Source organism: Psammomys obesus, unplaced genomic scaffold, assembly GCF_907164565.1.
Source record: "Psammomys obesus unplaced genomic scaffold, mPsaObe1.curated_primary_1811, whole genome shotgun sequence".
Lineage (NCBI taxonomy): Eukaryota > Metazoa > Chordata > Mammalia > Rodentia > Muridae > Psammomys > Psammomys obesus.
In genome coordinates, this window is record NW_026596101.1 from 15,875,318 (window position 1) to 15,891,110 (window position 15,793).

The 15,793-nt window shown below is 41.0% G+C and overlaps 1 protein-coding gene across 2 annotated transcripts in view; it reads right to left on the minus strand.

The window, feature by feature from the left end:
- Nucleotides 1–620: 620 nt before the first annotated feature.
- Nucleotides 621–15,793, minus strand: part of Mitf (melanocyte inducing transcription factor) — an 81,602-nt gene continuing 66,429 nt past the window's right edge. Inside the window, exons 6-9 of one of the 2 annotated variants that reach the window (XM_055628535.1) lie at nucleotides 13,797–13,853; nucleotides 9,278–9,353; nucleotides 5,897–6,044; nucleotides 621–1,838 (exon numbers count right to left, since the gene is read on the minus strand). In XM_055628535.1, the coding sequence (XP_055484510.1) occupies nucleotides 1,437–1,838; nucleotides 5,897–6,044; nucleotides 9,278–9,353; nucleotides 13,797–13,853 (683 nt within the window). In that variant the 3' untranslated portion in view covers nucleotides 621–1,436. Of the gene's footprint in view, nucleotides 1,839–5,896; nucleotides 6,045–9,277; nucleotides 9,354–13,796; nucleotides 13,872–15,793 lie in introns of both variants that reach the window. The other variant, XM_055628533.1, reaches the window with a different exon arrangement.

Below are 15,793 nucleotides of genomic sequence, written 5' to 3' on the forward strand. Positions count from 1 at the left end.
AACTTTACAACGCTGTCACTTTGTTAAAATGTTGTTATCAAGTATTTTGCCAATACAGTATTTATCTTTTCTCTTTAAAAAGAATCCAGTTGGTTTGTTGAAATAAATCCCAATTTAAATGACCATCACGGGCATGGTAAATGCTATGGTTATCAATCATCAAGAATATAATTATTTTCATACTCTAGAAATGCATATGTAAGTTTTTTTTTTTTTTTCTAGAAAGCCTGGTTTTTAACCTATTAATACTACTATACCTTAAATGTGTTGAAAAACAGTTTCAAGTGATACTGGAATATACAAAATATTTGCAAAGCTCTCTTTGAACACAAGACCTTGCGAAAAAGTAGTCTTTCGAGGGTGTACAAAGAATGCGGAGAACCACCGGTGAGTTGTAAAAATATCGAAAACTCACCATTTCAAGATGCATGTTCTTAAAAATTAATAAAAACATTGAAAAAAATGATGATAATAAAGAATATATACAATCAACATGGTGAAAACATAATTTAGAAATAAAAGTAGTAAAGCCAATTAGAAATGTGCCCAGTTTGGTTGTCTTTATCAAAAGCAAAACTGAAAACAAAAAAAAAAAAAAAAAAAAGTGAAACAAACTTCCGGTGCTCCTCAATATTTTACTCAAAGAGGACATTCATTTCCGTTTCAAAAAACTTAAAAAAAAAACAAAAACTCCACATCTCATGAAAAATTGAATCACACTTATTATGAGGAAAACTACAACTGCACCCAATACAAGCCAGCAGGTCGGACCCTCTGTTTCACGCCTTGGTCTAATAACTTCCTTCAGTTTGGGTTAGCATTCTCTAACCAGACAATCCTCATGAAAATGACTGCAATATTTGTCTTTACATAATATGTTCTTTTTTAAAAGTAGTTTCCGGCACAGAAGACTAAGTGGCGCCAGGATGGCGCTGTGTCTTTAAGGCGGTACCAGGGAATCGACTCATTTATAAAGCGGAAAAGGCTTGGATATCTTTTCCACTTTTTTTCTTAATCATCATCTTCTTTGTTTTCTTCTTTTGGTTGCTTTACATTCTTGTAATTGAATTTTACGTGTTAAATTTCCAAGGAGGTCACAGACAGGCAGATCACACCAAGTTTTCCCCTGAATGAAAACGGACAGACATTTCTCTGAAGCAAAAATCCCCTTGCTCAGAAAACTCACGCTTCAAGAAATCAGTTCACAGATACTGCACGCTGATGGTACAATACTTCGGAGGCCTTTGTAGTTGTAAAATAGAATATACAAGTCTGGCTCACAAAATTCTAAAAATAAAATATATCCTGGGCTACTGATAAAGCACGAAAAATTCATATTAAAGGAAAATTATCAAGAAAACCTCTTCAGGGAAATTATGAAGTCTATCGAGGAAGAGAGGAAGCAGTTCGTGCACAGGCGGAGCGAGGCAGGCTTGCTAACACGCATGCTCTGTTTCCTCTGCGCTCATACTGCTCCTCCGGCTGCTTGTTTTCGAAGCTCCTGGGGACACTGAGGACAGCAGTGGGTCGGTGACACCAACAGGCGAGAGGGCATCGTCCATCAGGATGTCTTCCAAGTTGGAGCCCATCTTCCTGGGGATGCTGTAGGCTGGGCTGCTCTCCGGCATGGTGCCGAGGTTGTTGGTGAAGGTGATGGTACCGTCCGTGAGATCCAGGGTCGTCGTACACGTCAGGTCTGCCTGGTGCTGCACAAGTTCCTGGCTGCAGTTCTCGAGAATCGGTTCTTGCTTAATGATCCGGTTCACCAGATCAGGCGAGCAGAGACCCGTAGATGGGAGAAGGGAAAGTCCATGCGCTCTAGCCTGCATCTCGAGCTCCTACGATAAAGTCAAAGTTAGAGAGTTAGGCAGGCACGTGCTCACAGCCGCCTTTCACGCAGCGAAACCAGGCAGGCTGGTGTTAGGGGCTGCTACCCACGGAATGTATGTCACCGTGAGCGTCTCTACCTAAGGCTTTGGAGGATAAGGAGAAGCCAGTTCTAACAAAGGGGCCACTGTGGTGCCCATGTCCTATGATCGGAGGGGCTACATGGTTGGATGGCGTGTGGAGGGCTTGCATTGTATGGTACTGTGAACCTGAGGCTGCTTAATAGCTGAAGTCTATTTTCTATTTTTAAAACACCAGACCTGGGGATAACTATACATTGTCAAAGTAAATTTCAAAAATAAAATCTTCCCAAAGTATAAGACAGATGGCATTGGTAGTATAGGAAATCCATTGCAAATAGAAACACTCTCTTACAGATATTAATGATTAAGACAAGGATAAGCACCCAAGTCAGACAGGCCATCATTAAAAGATGAAACAAAAACCACCTACAGGTAGAAATGTAAATGGATGTAGCTACTATAGCAGTCCACGTGGACATTCTTCAAAGAACTAAAACCAGAACTACCCATGGCTCCCCAATCATAACCTTAGTTACTGTCTCGAAGGACTCTAAGTCAGCGCAACACAGACATGCTTGCACATCTATGTCTATCGCTGTGCTGTTTACAGTGGCCAGGATGCAGTCAACCTAGATGTTCATCAACAGATGAGCTGATCAAGAAAATGCGATACGCCTACACAAAAGCTTTCTTCAGCTCTAAAGAAACACTGAAATCATTTGCAGGAAAGTGAATGCAACTGGAGATCACTGAGTGTAATAAAATAAGACAAACTCTGGCAAATAGTGTGTTTTCTCTCATATGTGGAATTTAGATTTTTAAAAGTTTATACATGTAAGACATGGAAGTAAAAGGGATACTCAGGAAAGGATAAAGGGGGCCAATGAAAGGAAGCTAGGCAGGACAAGAGAAGTTAATGAAGAGATGGTATATAACTGAGCAAAGTCCATGATATATATGTATGGAAACACCCTAAGGAAACCCAGCTTTTTGTACAAGGTATATATGCTAATAAAAATGTAAAATGAGAGCTAATAGAAATACAAAACTGAGTAACTAGTAATACAATGGTATATAAACTGATTAGGAGATATTTTAAGATTTCAAGGGAAATGATTCTCTCAACTATCAAATCCCAGTCTCCTGATTCTACATGAGTGCGCTATACGTTTATCTATTTATTTATTTATTATTTGTTTGTTTGTTTATTTGTGCTCAGCTTCAACATAAGTGTGCTACACATATTTCCATCCCCATTTTCAGGGAGACTGTGCTAGATACTTTTCAGTCCCCAGTTTCAGGGCGAGTGTGCTACACATATTTCAATCCCCAGTTTCCACATGAATGTGCTCCATACTTTTCAGGAGCACAGCTCCCCACTTCCAGGGTGGCCATGCATCTACACACTTTTTGGTTGCCTCATAGCACTGCCAAATGGGCTACTGGAGAGGTTATAGTGACAAGGACCTCATGAGCCTTGGCATGGAATGGGAGGCGAGGGCGGCTTACCTCACCCCACCCCAAGATTTCCATAAACTGTACAGTGTGTAGAAGCACTGTATATTAGTAATTAACTTAGTAAGGGTTGGGGTCCGAAAAAAATCAAACAAAATGCTTATTTTTCAGTTATACGCATTTCCTTCAAACCATCAGAAAGCTGTGAAGACATACATGCTCAATACATTGTTTGGGTGTGACTGAAACAGCAGGTATTTCTTTTGGGTTCCAGATGCAATGAAGTTACTAAGACACCAATGGTGCCATGAAGTACAGTTTAGGGGGTGAATGCAAATACTCTCCAGGTCCCACACAAGCAAGCAGGGCTTCAGGAAATCTAACACACCTCACCCTGGCAAAGGGAAATCGTTGTTATTATTATTATTATTTTAATTTGGCAAGTGCTCATCTGTAACATGAATACTTTCTTACCATGTGTACTTTCTTATCAGGGGCTGAACTGGGCTCCTAAATGAAGACACTGAAGCCCCAGCTCCAGTACCTCAAACTATGAGGAGACCGGCCCACGGGAGCTTTGACGAGTAGATGAAGTAAACGAAGCCCATCTCACTGACAGGTCTGATTGCCCGAGACTGACAACCTCCAAAGCAGTGAGAAAGCTAATTCCTGCTATTTAACCTCTGCCACTCTCAGCTAGTAGAGGTACTAGCTGACTGACACACTTAGGTCTGTGATTTCTAAGACCCCATTTTAAGAGGCCTTGGAACCATGCTCCCCCTCTTAGCTTTTGATGAATCCCCCACATTCCTAAAATGAACAGCAGGGATTCTTACTCGTGCCTAATTTTCCTTCCATGTGTTAATACTCTCCCATGTTTGTGAAACAATAACAAATTAAAATAAAACATAGATGGGAAATGTGTCCTTTGAGTCATCAGAGAGGAAAGGCACTTTGCGCGTGGCCTGGCCTCTCAACTTGGTGCACGAGCATGGGGATAGCCACGGTCGGTCTGTGGTACAACTGTTGGCTCTGTGAGCTCCTACTCAGGGAGCAAGACTAGTGAGAGACACAGGAGCATGAGATACCACGCCAATGCTTGCCTGTTCCTTTAGACCAGCTCCAGAAACGAGCCTCTCAGGCCATGTGCTGAAGCCCTGGGCTATTTAGTAAAACAATTCCCCTGAGAATAAGACTTCCTGCTCTTTCTCCCATGAAGGTTTGTGCATGCACCACTTAGGCTGAAAATGAAGGGAAGGCCCCAGGCCTTGGCTGAAAACACAGGCTCTCGGAACCCTCCACCGACATGAAGAACAGCGCAGCCTGCCTTTTCAAAACACAGGCAAAGAAGTTAGCTCAAGGAGATGCAAGCATCTCTTCCCGTACCCTTTGTTGTTTAACTACAAGTGTTTATCAACAGATTCAAACAGTTGCTCCTGTGTCTAAAAAAGCTGTTAAATCTCATGCAGAGCTCTGAGGCGCGGAGGCAGGCACTGTGGAGCTTGCCTAATTAGTGATGTTCCCTACAATAGTGCATGAGTGCTGGAGCCAGCCTCACAGTCAACAGAAGAAAGCCAGGGGGGCTTGCCATGGAATTGCCAAGGCCCGTATTTCACAACATTCATATTTAATACGAATGTGTGAGTTTTGAACCTCAACACAAAACAAAACTTGGCTTCTCTTTGGAAAAACATACTATTATTTTAATAGTTTAATAAGGAAGTAGCATAAGCTACCTTATAAACAGATACACTAAGGACCAGGTATTAAATACCTAAGGCCATTCTACATAAGAGATGCAACATAAAAGGCAACAAATTAAAAAAGAGAGGAGGAGAGGAGGGAAGAGAAAGATGTTCATAGTACATATAGTCTCTGTTTAACCTCCTGGATTCTAAAGCCCAGTCCTAGATGATGACCACCTTCTGCCTTCTGGCCCCTTGGCTGAAGATCACCGAAGTGGTAGCAATCATGTTGTTACCGTTGGGGAGACATAAAGTGTGAGAAGCACCGGGAAGAAGGGTGTTTAATGACCATGATGTACATCTTAAAGCATAATGCAGGGTAGATTCATTTGCACTGAACATCCATCCAGGACTACTAACTTCTGCCTGGGTGAGGCCTTTCTGATACCCAGACAGCACATCGTAACCTTCTTATGATGCTTGGGGGCCACAGAAAGATGAAACCAAACTGACAACACGGTGGAAGACAGAAGGCAAGACATTCAACAGGCTATAATTCAGAGAGCTGCTACAAAAAGACCTTGACCTGGGTACTCAGCCTTCTGGAAAAGAGCCTGCAGGCAACTCGAATTTGCCACTCTGCACATGTCCAAGAGTGACCGTGAAAGCGCCATCAATATTAATTTGGAGTTACCAATACTGTTTCACCAGGAGGCAAACTCACAAATACGGGACCTATACACAAGAAGGACCACCTATATGAAGACCATGTCTCCAGCTCCCAGGGCTCCCTACACTGTCCCTCCTCTTGTCCTGACATCACTTTATGTGGCACACGGCAGATACCTGTACTCTGAGCAGCAGATGCCGGTTTGCGTGTTCCAGCTTCTTCTGTCGGTTTTCAAGGTCCTTAGCACGTTGCTGTTCCCGTTGCAACTTCCGGATGTAGTCCACGGAGGCCTTCAGAATGGTTCCCTTGTTCCACCGCATGTCCCTGTGATGAGATGGAGGACAATGGACCCTTTTAGGAATTGGAGTTCAAAGAAAATTCAGTATTCAAAGTCCAGCTGGAGTGGCAACTGCACATAAGTCATGGCTAAAACTCATTAAGCGTTCACCCTGCACTGGTCACTGGTCACTCCTTTGGTATACATCATCTTACTTCCTCCAGATGAACACATTTTACAAGGAAGAGACATTGTGCTGAAGCCAGTACAGGAGAATTCCATCTAGGGCACAGACCCCTCGCCAGGTGAAATCAAGTATTTGTGTGTGAGGATTACCAAATCTTATTTGTAAACTGCCTTAAATAGTTGTATATATCTGGGACTATATAAAGGTTTACTTGCTGGGACAGGATAAGAGGAACAACCAAAGTCCCATGAGCCCCCACCGCTTGTCTGTGGTGTGAAAAATACCAATCTTGACTTTTTCTCAGGAATTACCCTGGCCATCACCTAACCCCTCTATGTACCCATTTTCTCATCTTCGAATTAAGGACACTACATGTATGCGAGCAGCCTTGTAGGTGAGGAACTAACTCAAAGGAGATGAGCTGCTGTATATGAACTTGAGACTACTACTCAATACTGAAACAAGTGCTGTATTCAGAGTTCAACACGCTAACTGCAGCTGCCATGGTTAGAGACCTGGGGAGATACCGCCCTGGATTTCCAACCTCAGCAGCTATCATCAAAAGTGTGACTTTCAGTTTCATGCCGGTTAGGTTTTGGTCAACTCAACAGAAGCTAGGGTCATCTGGGAAGAGGAGATATCAATTGAGAAAGTCCTTCCCTCAGACTGGCCTGTAAACAAGCCTGTCGGAACATTTTCTTGATCATGATGGAGGTGGGAGGGCCCAGACTATATGGGCTCTGACATTCCTGGGAAGGTGGTCCTGGAAAATAATAGAAAGCAGGCTGAGCAGGCCTTCTAGAGCAAGCCACTAAGCAGCATTTCTGTATCCCTCTGTTGTATTTCCTGATTCCACGTTCCTGTCTTGATTTACATCAATGATGGACTATGATTAGAACATGAAAGCCAAATAAAACCCTTCCTTAACAGGATGTTTTTGCTCGAGGTGTTATCACAACAATGGAACGCAAAGTAGGACAAAGTTATACTAAAAAAAAAAAAAATCTTAGACTACCTCAGAACAAACAATGAAAAATGAACTGAATTTATGGAAATAATCTTCCCAATCCCTTTTTTAGACAATCTTCAACATAGTGATGACAATGATGATGATAAAATCAGAATCTATCTGGTATAAGCAGAATCATGAACCCCATCATCTACAGCTAGTAAGAGCAGAAGTGTCATGTGGAATAGGTGAGTGGCAGGCCACTGAAACAAGGCACCTAGTAACCGATACTCAGATGGGTTGGTTGGAGAACAAAATAGGCATTCTCCAAGGAGAAGGAGAGCTACAGCTCCCAGAGGAGTCTCTGGAGTGGGTCCTTAGTGTCTGAGCATCAAAAATGGCAGCCCAGGGGGGCGTCCCAAGTAACCAAGAGTGAGCACAGGGACCAACTATCAAGACTAAAAATCAAAGTCACAGAAGCTGTGCCAGCCATCTAGAAACACACCTGCAATGGACAGGGCTTCACACAGGCCACCAATGTGAGTAGCCAGAGCTGGGCTTTTCAAGCCAAGCTGCTAGCCACTCTGTTCTCAAGAAGTATTCCTCTCAGTTATCTGGCAGTGGGGTGAGACTCAATTGTGTTTTTTGGCTAACATAGATTCAAATATTGTGTTTTAGGTAATTTAGAGGAATCTTTTTTTTCATGCAGAAGTATATATATTCCCCAAATATATAAAACCAACCAAAGTACACTCGTTCTGGGGGAAGGAACGAGCATGCACGGGAACTAATCAGGTATCGTGTGTCTCTATTTCAGATCCAAGGCACACTCTAGATACCTGGTTTGGAAAAACCACTATCCATATTACAGTCTGTTTTATCTTAAGACAATGTCTATCATGAAAGCTCCCTATTGGTTCAAGCTGTAAACATGTAAGCATTCTATTATAATGGGCATGTAAATCCAAGCTTCCTGTGGGGCCCTATAATTTTATAATGACTGAAGAGATTCCCACGCTTCAATTTAAAAAAAAAAAATGCTAAAAAGGGGGGAAAGAACAGGAAATGGGAATTCAATTTCAACTACCATGCAAGACTGACTATAAGAAATGAAGGTCATAGCCTTTAGGAGGATAAATTTGTGCAGCACAACTGAGACCGTGGACGTTTCCAGCTTGAAAATGTCTCTCCTTGAAGCCTGGGAAAGCAAAGAGTTAGAAAACGAAACTGCTGCACATTCATCAAAACCACCTCACAATAGGTAATGGTTTTATTTTATTTTGCTACAAATTCCCCGACAATAATGTGACTCGTGAATTTAATAAGCCTTGCATGAATAATGCTTGATTGCATCTTTACTTTTTATTAGATAGCTAAAAGGTCATATTCAAAGGCTAATTTCATAGAATGCCTGTGGGGGCCATTAAAATATATACATCCCCAGCCCTTTACCTCAAATGGGCCAATTTCTAATGGATAAAAATTGTATATTTGTTGACCAGTTTGCTGACGTGGCAGATAACGTGGTAGGAAAGACTTGGAAATTATCTGTTAGCTGTTATCTCTGAGAAAGGAGGCGGGGGAGGACCAAAGGCTGAAACACAGATCAGCTGACGTGTAGTTCATTAGAGGATTAACCATTGCTTTTTTTCCCCCTGGATTGGTAAAACATACCAAGAATATGCAAGTTTTCATAAGAACATTTGATACTTGTCTTCCCAGTACCACTGAACTTGATGCTTCCAGTATCTGCTCATCAGTGCCCACTTAGTGATGCTACGAAGTGAAGGTTCACACACCCTACACAGCTCGCCTTAACAGCTCTTGGGATCTTGTATGTATGGCCCTTAAAGTCCTCCCTCCCCCGGCCCCAAGCTCAAAATTTTCTGCCGAGTTCTCAGATTCCCATAAACCCTGTTCCTCATACTCAAAGCTAACCGCCTCAGTTCCAATAATCCTTGTACAATTCAGCATATTTCTCTTAAATTTTTAGTTTGGTTAAATTAACCAAAGAAAATACTTAGGAAAGGAAGCAAAAGGGGAGGGAGAGTCCTTTAATTTCTCTAAGAACATATTTTGCAACATAGGAGAAAATGGAAAGGTGTGAAAATATATGATGCAGATTAACATGCAATTGTACTCACGGATCATTTGACTTGGGAATCAAAGTACCTAGTTCTTTAATGCGGTCATTTATGTTAAATCTTCTTCTTCGTTCAACTTCAAGAAAAGAGCATGGGAAAGGGCCATTAGTAACAGCGGCACACACGCGGTCAGCACATCTCATTAAAGGCATGTGCACACTGGCTCCACCAGCCAGGACAATGTAAACTTGAGCCTACGTCCCCCTGCGCTTCTCTTACTTTGGGGTGCTGGAGGGTAATGAACTTTAAGAAGAAATGAGCTGCCTTCTGAGTGCCCTCACTTATAACGCTCGTGGATATGCAATTTCCCACTTAATTCTGCAACAACCCTGAAATCTGGGCTGGATCCTCAGTTACACCTCAAAACTGGACACATCTGCATTGTTTAACTGAAGAGAAAGCAAATTTGTACTGGCAAAATGGACACAGATCTGCAATGACACAATTAAAAATATAGCAAAAACAACAGCATAAATTGGGCAGTGCATACCTGCTCAGGTACAGCAGTAGAATTACCTTTTGATGTTGAAATTTGAATTTTATGTAATTTTTTTCTGGTCACAAAATATCATTCTTGTTTTGATTTCCTTTTACCACTTAAAACAGTAAAATCTTTATTTTTGCTTATGAGATCTACAGAAACTCCTCCTCTAGCCCAGGACTGGCAAAAAAATAAATATACAAGTTACATATGTAATTTTAGATGATTTAGTGGCCATGTTACACTAGAAAACGGAAAGCCATTAAATTAACTTTAATATTTCATTAAATCTATTCTGTGTAAGCCAGTACCATTTTTAACAGGTAATGAGTATTAAAAAATTAAATTAGAATGTACACATTCCTTTCTTCACACTATGCTTTGGAAATCAAAACGTTTTATGCTTCAGCATATTTTTGTGTGTGGTGCTGGAGATTAATGCCAGGGCTTTGCACAGGCTAGGCAAGTGTCTTACCAGGCCAGCTCTTCTCTGGCACAGCCCGGTTTGAACTAGCCACAACTCAGATGCTCTAGGCATTAAACGGCAAATGGCTGCCACACTGGGTAACGCATCATTTATGTCATATACTGGGTAACACGTCATTTACGTCATATCCTGGGTAACGTGTCATTTACGCCATACACTGGGTAATGCGTCATTTATGTCATAATGCATCCTGTGAGCATTCTCATCCTGTGATCTACACCCACTACGGCTATCACTCTCAGGGGACAATGACCTAGTAAACACAGGAAATGTTTTCAACTCATCTAATCTAGCAAATAAATCCCAAATAAGTTAAGGTCTAATATTTTTACTTATATTTCACCCCCTAGTATTCTGCACGTGTAGATAACTGGACGTCATTCGTGGTTTTCCCAATATAAATAACAGTTTGTCATAGATAAGTAATTATTCCAATGATTAAAGATGCACATAAAGACATATCTACATATAATGCTAATTCCTATTATTGGAGTTCTAGAGATATAAGAAACAAGAACAGCATACTAAATAACAGCAAATGGTGCTGATTTACAGGGATTTGTAGACACAAGCTCCCACTCTTTTCAGTTCAACTTCACCTTCCCTCAGGTTAAATGGTAACATACCTCATTAGGAACAGCATCTTTCTAACTGTTTAGGCCGGAGCCCTGCAATCAGTTCTATACCATTTTCCTCCCATCTTCCACATCTATCATCTAATACGTTCTGCTATCAAAATATTTCCTGACCTTGTCCCCTAGCAACCTCTGCTATTTCCTGCAATGGAACGCCATCCCTTGCCTGGCTTATCATAAGCCTCCTAACTGACACAGCTGAGTCCCACAAGCCCTCTGCTCCCTTTACCATGTCAGGTCAGAGGGAGGGTCTCCACTCAATCCTAAGTGAGGTCGTGTCAACCCTGAGCCCTGCTCCCACCAGTCCTAGTTTATCCAAGGAAAAGGCAGATCCTTTAGGTAGCCTACAAGGATCTGGTGGGCCCTGCCCTGCTGATACCACTTTTTGCTCCTCTTCCAGCATGATGGTATCATCTTTGGTAATGTGCCTGTGTTCTTTCTGCTTTGCCCCCACTGGCTCTGTTATTCCCACTTCTATGCCAGATACACACTGGCCATCTTCATAAGCGATCTCCTTTGCCTAGAACACTCTTCCTTCAGATCCCTAAAGAGTCATTTCCTCCTGTAGGTGGCAACTCAGATTTACCTCTACGAGTTCCCAGGTCATCCTATTCAAAATGGCCCACTACCCTCAAGCCTATTGTGATAATATATTTACTGGGCTCCATTTCATCCTCTCACAGAACTCCGAATGTAACACTTACTATCCACCTATTACTTTTCACCATTGCATGCCAGGCAAGCACATGAGCCTGGCACAGTAAATACACCAACAGTACCTTTACTAAAACATTCTCTACCTGACTTTTCTCACTCCCTTGCACACTTTTGCGGTTCTTCCTTTGTCAACATTTAGAGACGACACATCTACCTTTTGTGTAGGATTTGCCTCTTAAACAGTTATTATAAAAGTGTTAGGACTTCATAAAACTTAAGGAACACACACCGTAAAGTGAATGAAGGTAAAGGTCAAATGAACTCTATAGCCAGCATCTGCATGCCTGGGGCAACTGGTTTCTAGATATTGGCCTGTGTACCCACAAATCCAAGTAGTTACACCCCTCCAATGCATTTCCTTTCATAATGGGGTGTGGTACCCAACATTTCCTTCTTGTTCCTCTCCGTAATTACTATGTGGCACCTGACGTCTGACTTGAATGCGCCCACTGGTAGAAAAGCCATCTGTCCAATTCACTCTGATAGAAAATTGCCTGGTATCAAACTGGAAGTCCACAACTTGTCATGGCTGGAAGAGCAACTTGAAGACATTCAGGCACTCATGCGCATGTTTCAGCAAGTACTTTCGTAAGCTAATTCCCAGAAAGGGAGGGCTGAGTCAAGATCAACAGGACCCCAAGCATTAATTCCCAGGAGTTAGGCTAGAAGACTGTTTTTACAGCTCTCCAACTGAGAGGTGAGCCCCATCTGCAATTTCCTGACAACCTTGAACGAGAAGGCGCTGGTGGGGACTAACACAGCACCACCTTTGCTGGGATCCAACTTCATTTCCTGTTTCTCAGTTACATGGCTCTTCGATACCACATCATTATCTTATTTCAGGGAGTTTTGAGAGGAGGACTGTCTCTGAGCAAAATTATTTGGACTCTGAGGGAAATTTCTAACCTGCAAGCTCAGATGTTTAGGTGAACAACGAGGAAAGCTTCTCAAATGGAAATGGAAAGTGGGGAGGACAGAGCTGATGTGCGTAGCACACAGGGCATGGGGCCCTCACCGGGGTATTTCTCAGTTCCCAGCACAGAGATGCAAACCCTCCGTGCACAGGGCGTCAACATAACATTTCTAGGACGGTGGATCTGAGAAAGCCACCAACAACACCAAACCACAGTGGTGAGATGGCTCGGAAGAGTCAGAACATAGAATAACTACCATGTGGCAGCATTTAAGAAATTAATACCAAGTTCTGAGCACACACGGTTCAACAAAAATAAATAAACAAAAGGCGGCAGCAGAATATGGGTACTAAGACATGCTGTATCGAAGCATGCAAAGCTATGCCTCCTTTCCTTCTCTGAGTTCACCTTGCTGCACAGGAAAAAGCTGGGGAAAATAACACCCCCAAGCGATGCATGCATCTGGCTGTTGGGGCAGTGCTGCTCTTCTTTCTTCTTTGAAATCCAAAGCAAGGTTTCTATAGAAGACTCATGCTCTCAGACTTCAATTTAGGAAAAAAAAAAAAAAAAAAAAAAAAAAAAAAGCAAACGGAGACTCCCCATCTTCCTACCTCTAAACCCAGTCAACTCCATTCATAAAAATGTACTGAAGTTAGAAAATGTTTTAGAGAAACAGATAAACGTCATGGAATTGGGGGACTAATTTACCCACTATGCCCTCCTCATGTGTTTTTATTCTTTCTTTTGATCCTTCTTTCTTTCTTTTTTCTTTTTGGTCTTCTTTTTTTTTAACCTTGAAATCTCATTGGAAAAGGTGATCTCCAAATCCCCTTTTGCTATAAGTTCCAGTGTGAGCAGTACTTATAATTGGGTAGCTGGGAATGAAGACTCCCTTTCAACACACACACGAACACACACACGCCTACAACTGCAAATAAACAAAAATAGTTCTTCAAAAATAGAAATCTCTTTCTCTCTGTCCCTGACTCTCTCTATATAATCTATTAATAAATATATTAACAGGCAAACTTTATAAAATTGGGAGGAGGTTACTTTACCACTATGCCCTTCATACATAGAGAGATGATAGATAGATAGATAGATAGATAGATAGATAGATAGATAGATAGATAGATAGATAGATAGAGTGATCTGAAATAAAATCTCTCAGAAGTAGTCTCACTGTACCTTTAACAACTAGAGAAATTACTGGAAGCAACTTTTGATGCAGGGAGAATGCTGACTTTAAGGTCGAGTGCCAGGGACGTAAATAAAGCAAACTTACTCAAGTTGTGATTGTCCTTTTTCTGCCTTTCTTTAGCCAATGCTCTTGCTTCAGACTCTGTGGGGAAAATACACGCTGTGCACGTGAATGAAGTCATTAGAAACTGGAACTTTGAGAGGCACAACAATGTAAATCATAAAGCATGTCTTCTGAACATTTGAAGCTTAGCTCAAGGTAAGCTAATGAAAACACTACTTTTCAAATCATTACTTCTACAGATTTCTGCTTCTTCTTACGCTACATACATTAAATCTCTGCAAAACTCAGTTTCCACAAACCAGATGAGGTAAGTGAGAGCTAGCCACAACACAGCGAGGCTACATTCTAGTACTAAAAGTAATAAAATAAATAGTTAGAAATTACTTGATGTCATTTTAAAGATTTATTTATTTTAATTTTGTGTGCTTAAGTGGTTCCTTGTGTCTGTGCACCATGTGTTTGCAATGCCCAGGGTGGCCAGAAGAGGGCGTCAAATCACCTGAGCCCTGAATTGCAGATGGTTGCGCGCCACCATGTGGATGCTCTTAAACACTGAACCATCTCTCCAGCTCGTGATAGCACATTCTATCATTAAGAGTCAAGCTTGATTTTCAGGCCAAACAACTTTTCAGTATTTTTATGCTTTTGTAATGCAGTGACATGAAAACTGAGTGGAAATATTTCTCAGTCTGTTCTCCATGGCCTCTGACTAGCTGATGAGAATTTTTTTCCCCCAGGATGGGAAGCCAAGTTCTGTCAGGACCTACTAGAACCGAATCAAATCACAATTCTTAGGAGTCACTGTGTATTCACTGCTTGTCTGTCTATGGAAACCTAAGTCAGGAAGGGTCTAGAAGCATTTGTTGGCAATTATATTTGAAAAGTCCTATTTGAATAGCAACTTCTCTGATAGTTTGGTGTCAAGTGACTTTTTATTTTGCCTTGAGAGGAACAAATAAAAATACCAAAAAATTATACTGTTTTTGATTCTGAGATTTATTATACCATGTCATTTTCCCTTCAAAAGTAGCATTTGAAATAGTATGCTAAAGCGATTTTCCCACAAAATGGCAAGACTTATAGCTTCTGAGGCAAATTCATTCATCACACTATAATGTATGTATATATGTATACATATTATATACAAATGTAAATATCTATGCCACATGGCACTGAAATAGTTACAGAATGTAGATTAGTTAATATAATTAAGAGTGCATCATTTAATGATATTTCAGCCTTCTTGGTTTATGTAAAGCCACTCTGTGACATTCATACCACAATAAAATCATGTGACCTGTTTCTCAGAATATACCCATGTCAGCATGAAACCCGTAGTTACAGGTGCATGTATGTATGCAGATGCAGGCGGAACTAAAATCAGAATTTCCTACATTCAGATGGTCAATCCAAATCATTGTCTCTCTTTCTTTCTTTTTCTCACATAGGAGCATAAAGTTTCACTTTCCATTGTTCCTTAATAATTTTTATGGTTTTACTCTTGATAGTTTTTGTTTACTAATAAATTACCTTTTAAACCCCAATTAACGCTTTCTAAAAAAAAAAGAAAAGAAAAGAAAAGAAAAGAAAAGAAAAACAACCTGTTTTTCTTCTGTCAAAATTTTCTGAAATAGTTTTTGTAGTAATGCCTTCAGATAGGGTAAGAATCCTTACAACAAATCCATACCCCATATTCTCACTCCTGCCTCCAATTCTGAAAGAGGTTAAGGACTAAATAATAAAAAGGGATTTGGGCCAAGGACCATAAAATTCACCATGGTAGAATGCTGGTTCTAATACAGTTTCTGTCATGTTTTATTGGTCAAATGCCTTCCCTAAAGCATCAAACAAAGTGGCAAAATAGGTAATTTCACACTTGCCTCAAGAGCAAACATTCTGATGGCTTCATTTTATGATTTATATCTCCTATAATAAATTTCTTACACACAATACAGTGAAAAGAGCAGGAGGCATCTAAAGATGTAAGAAATAAATTCTTACCCGATCCCAAATGAGGG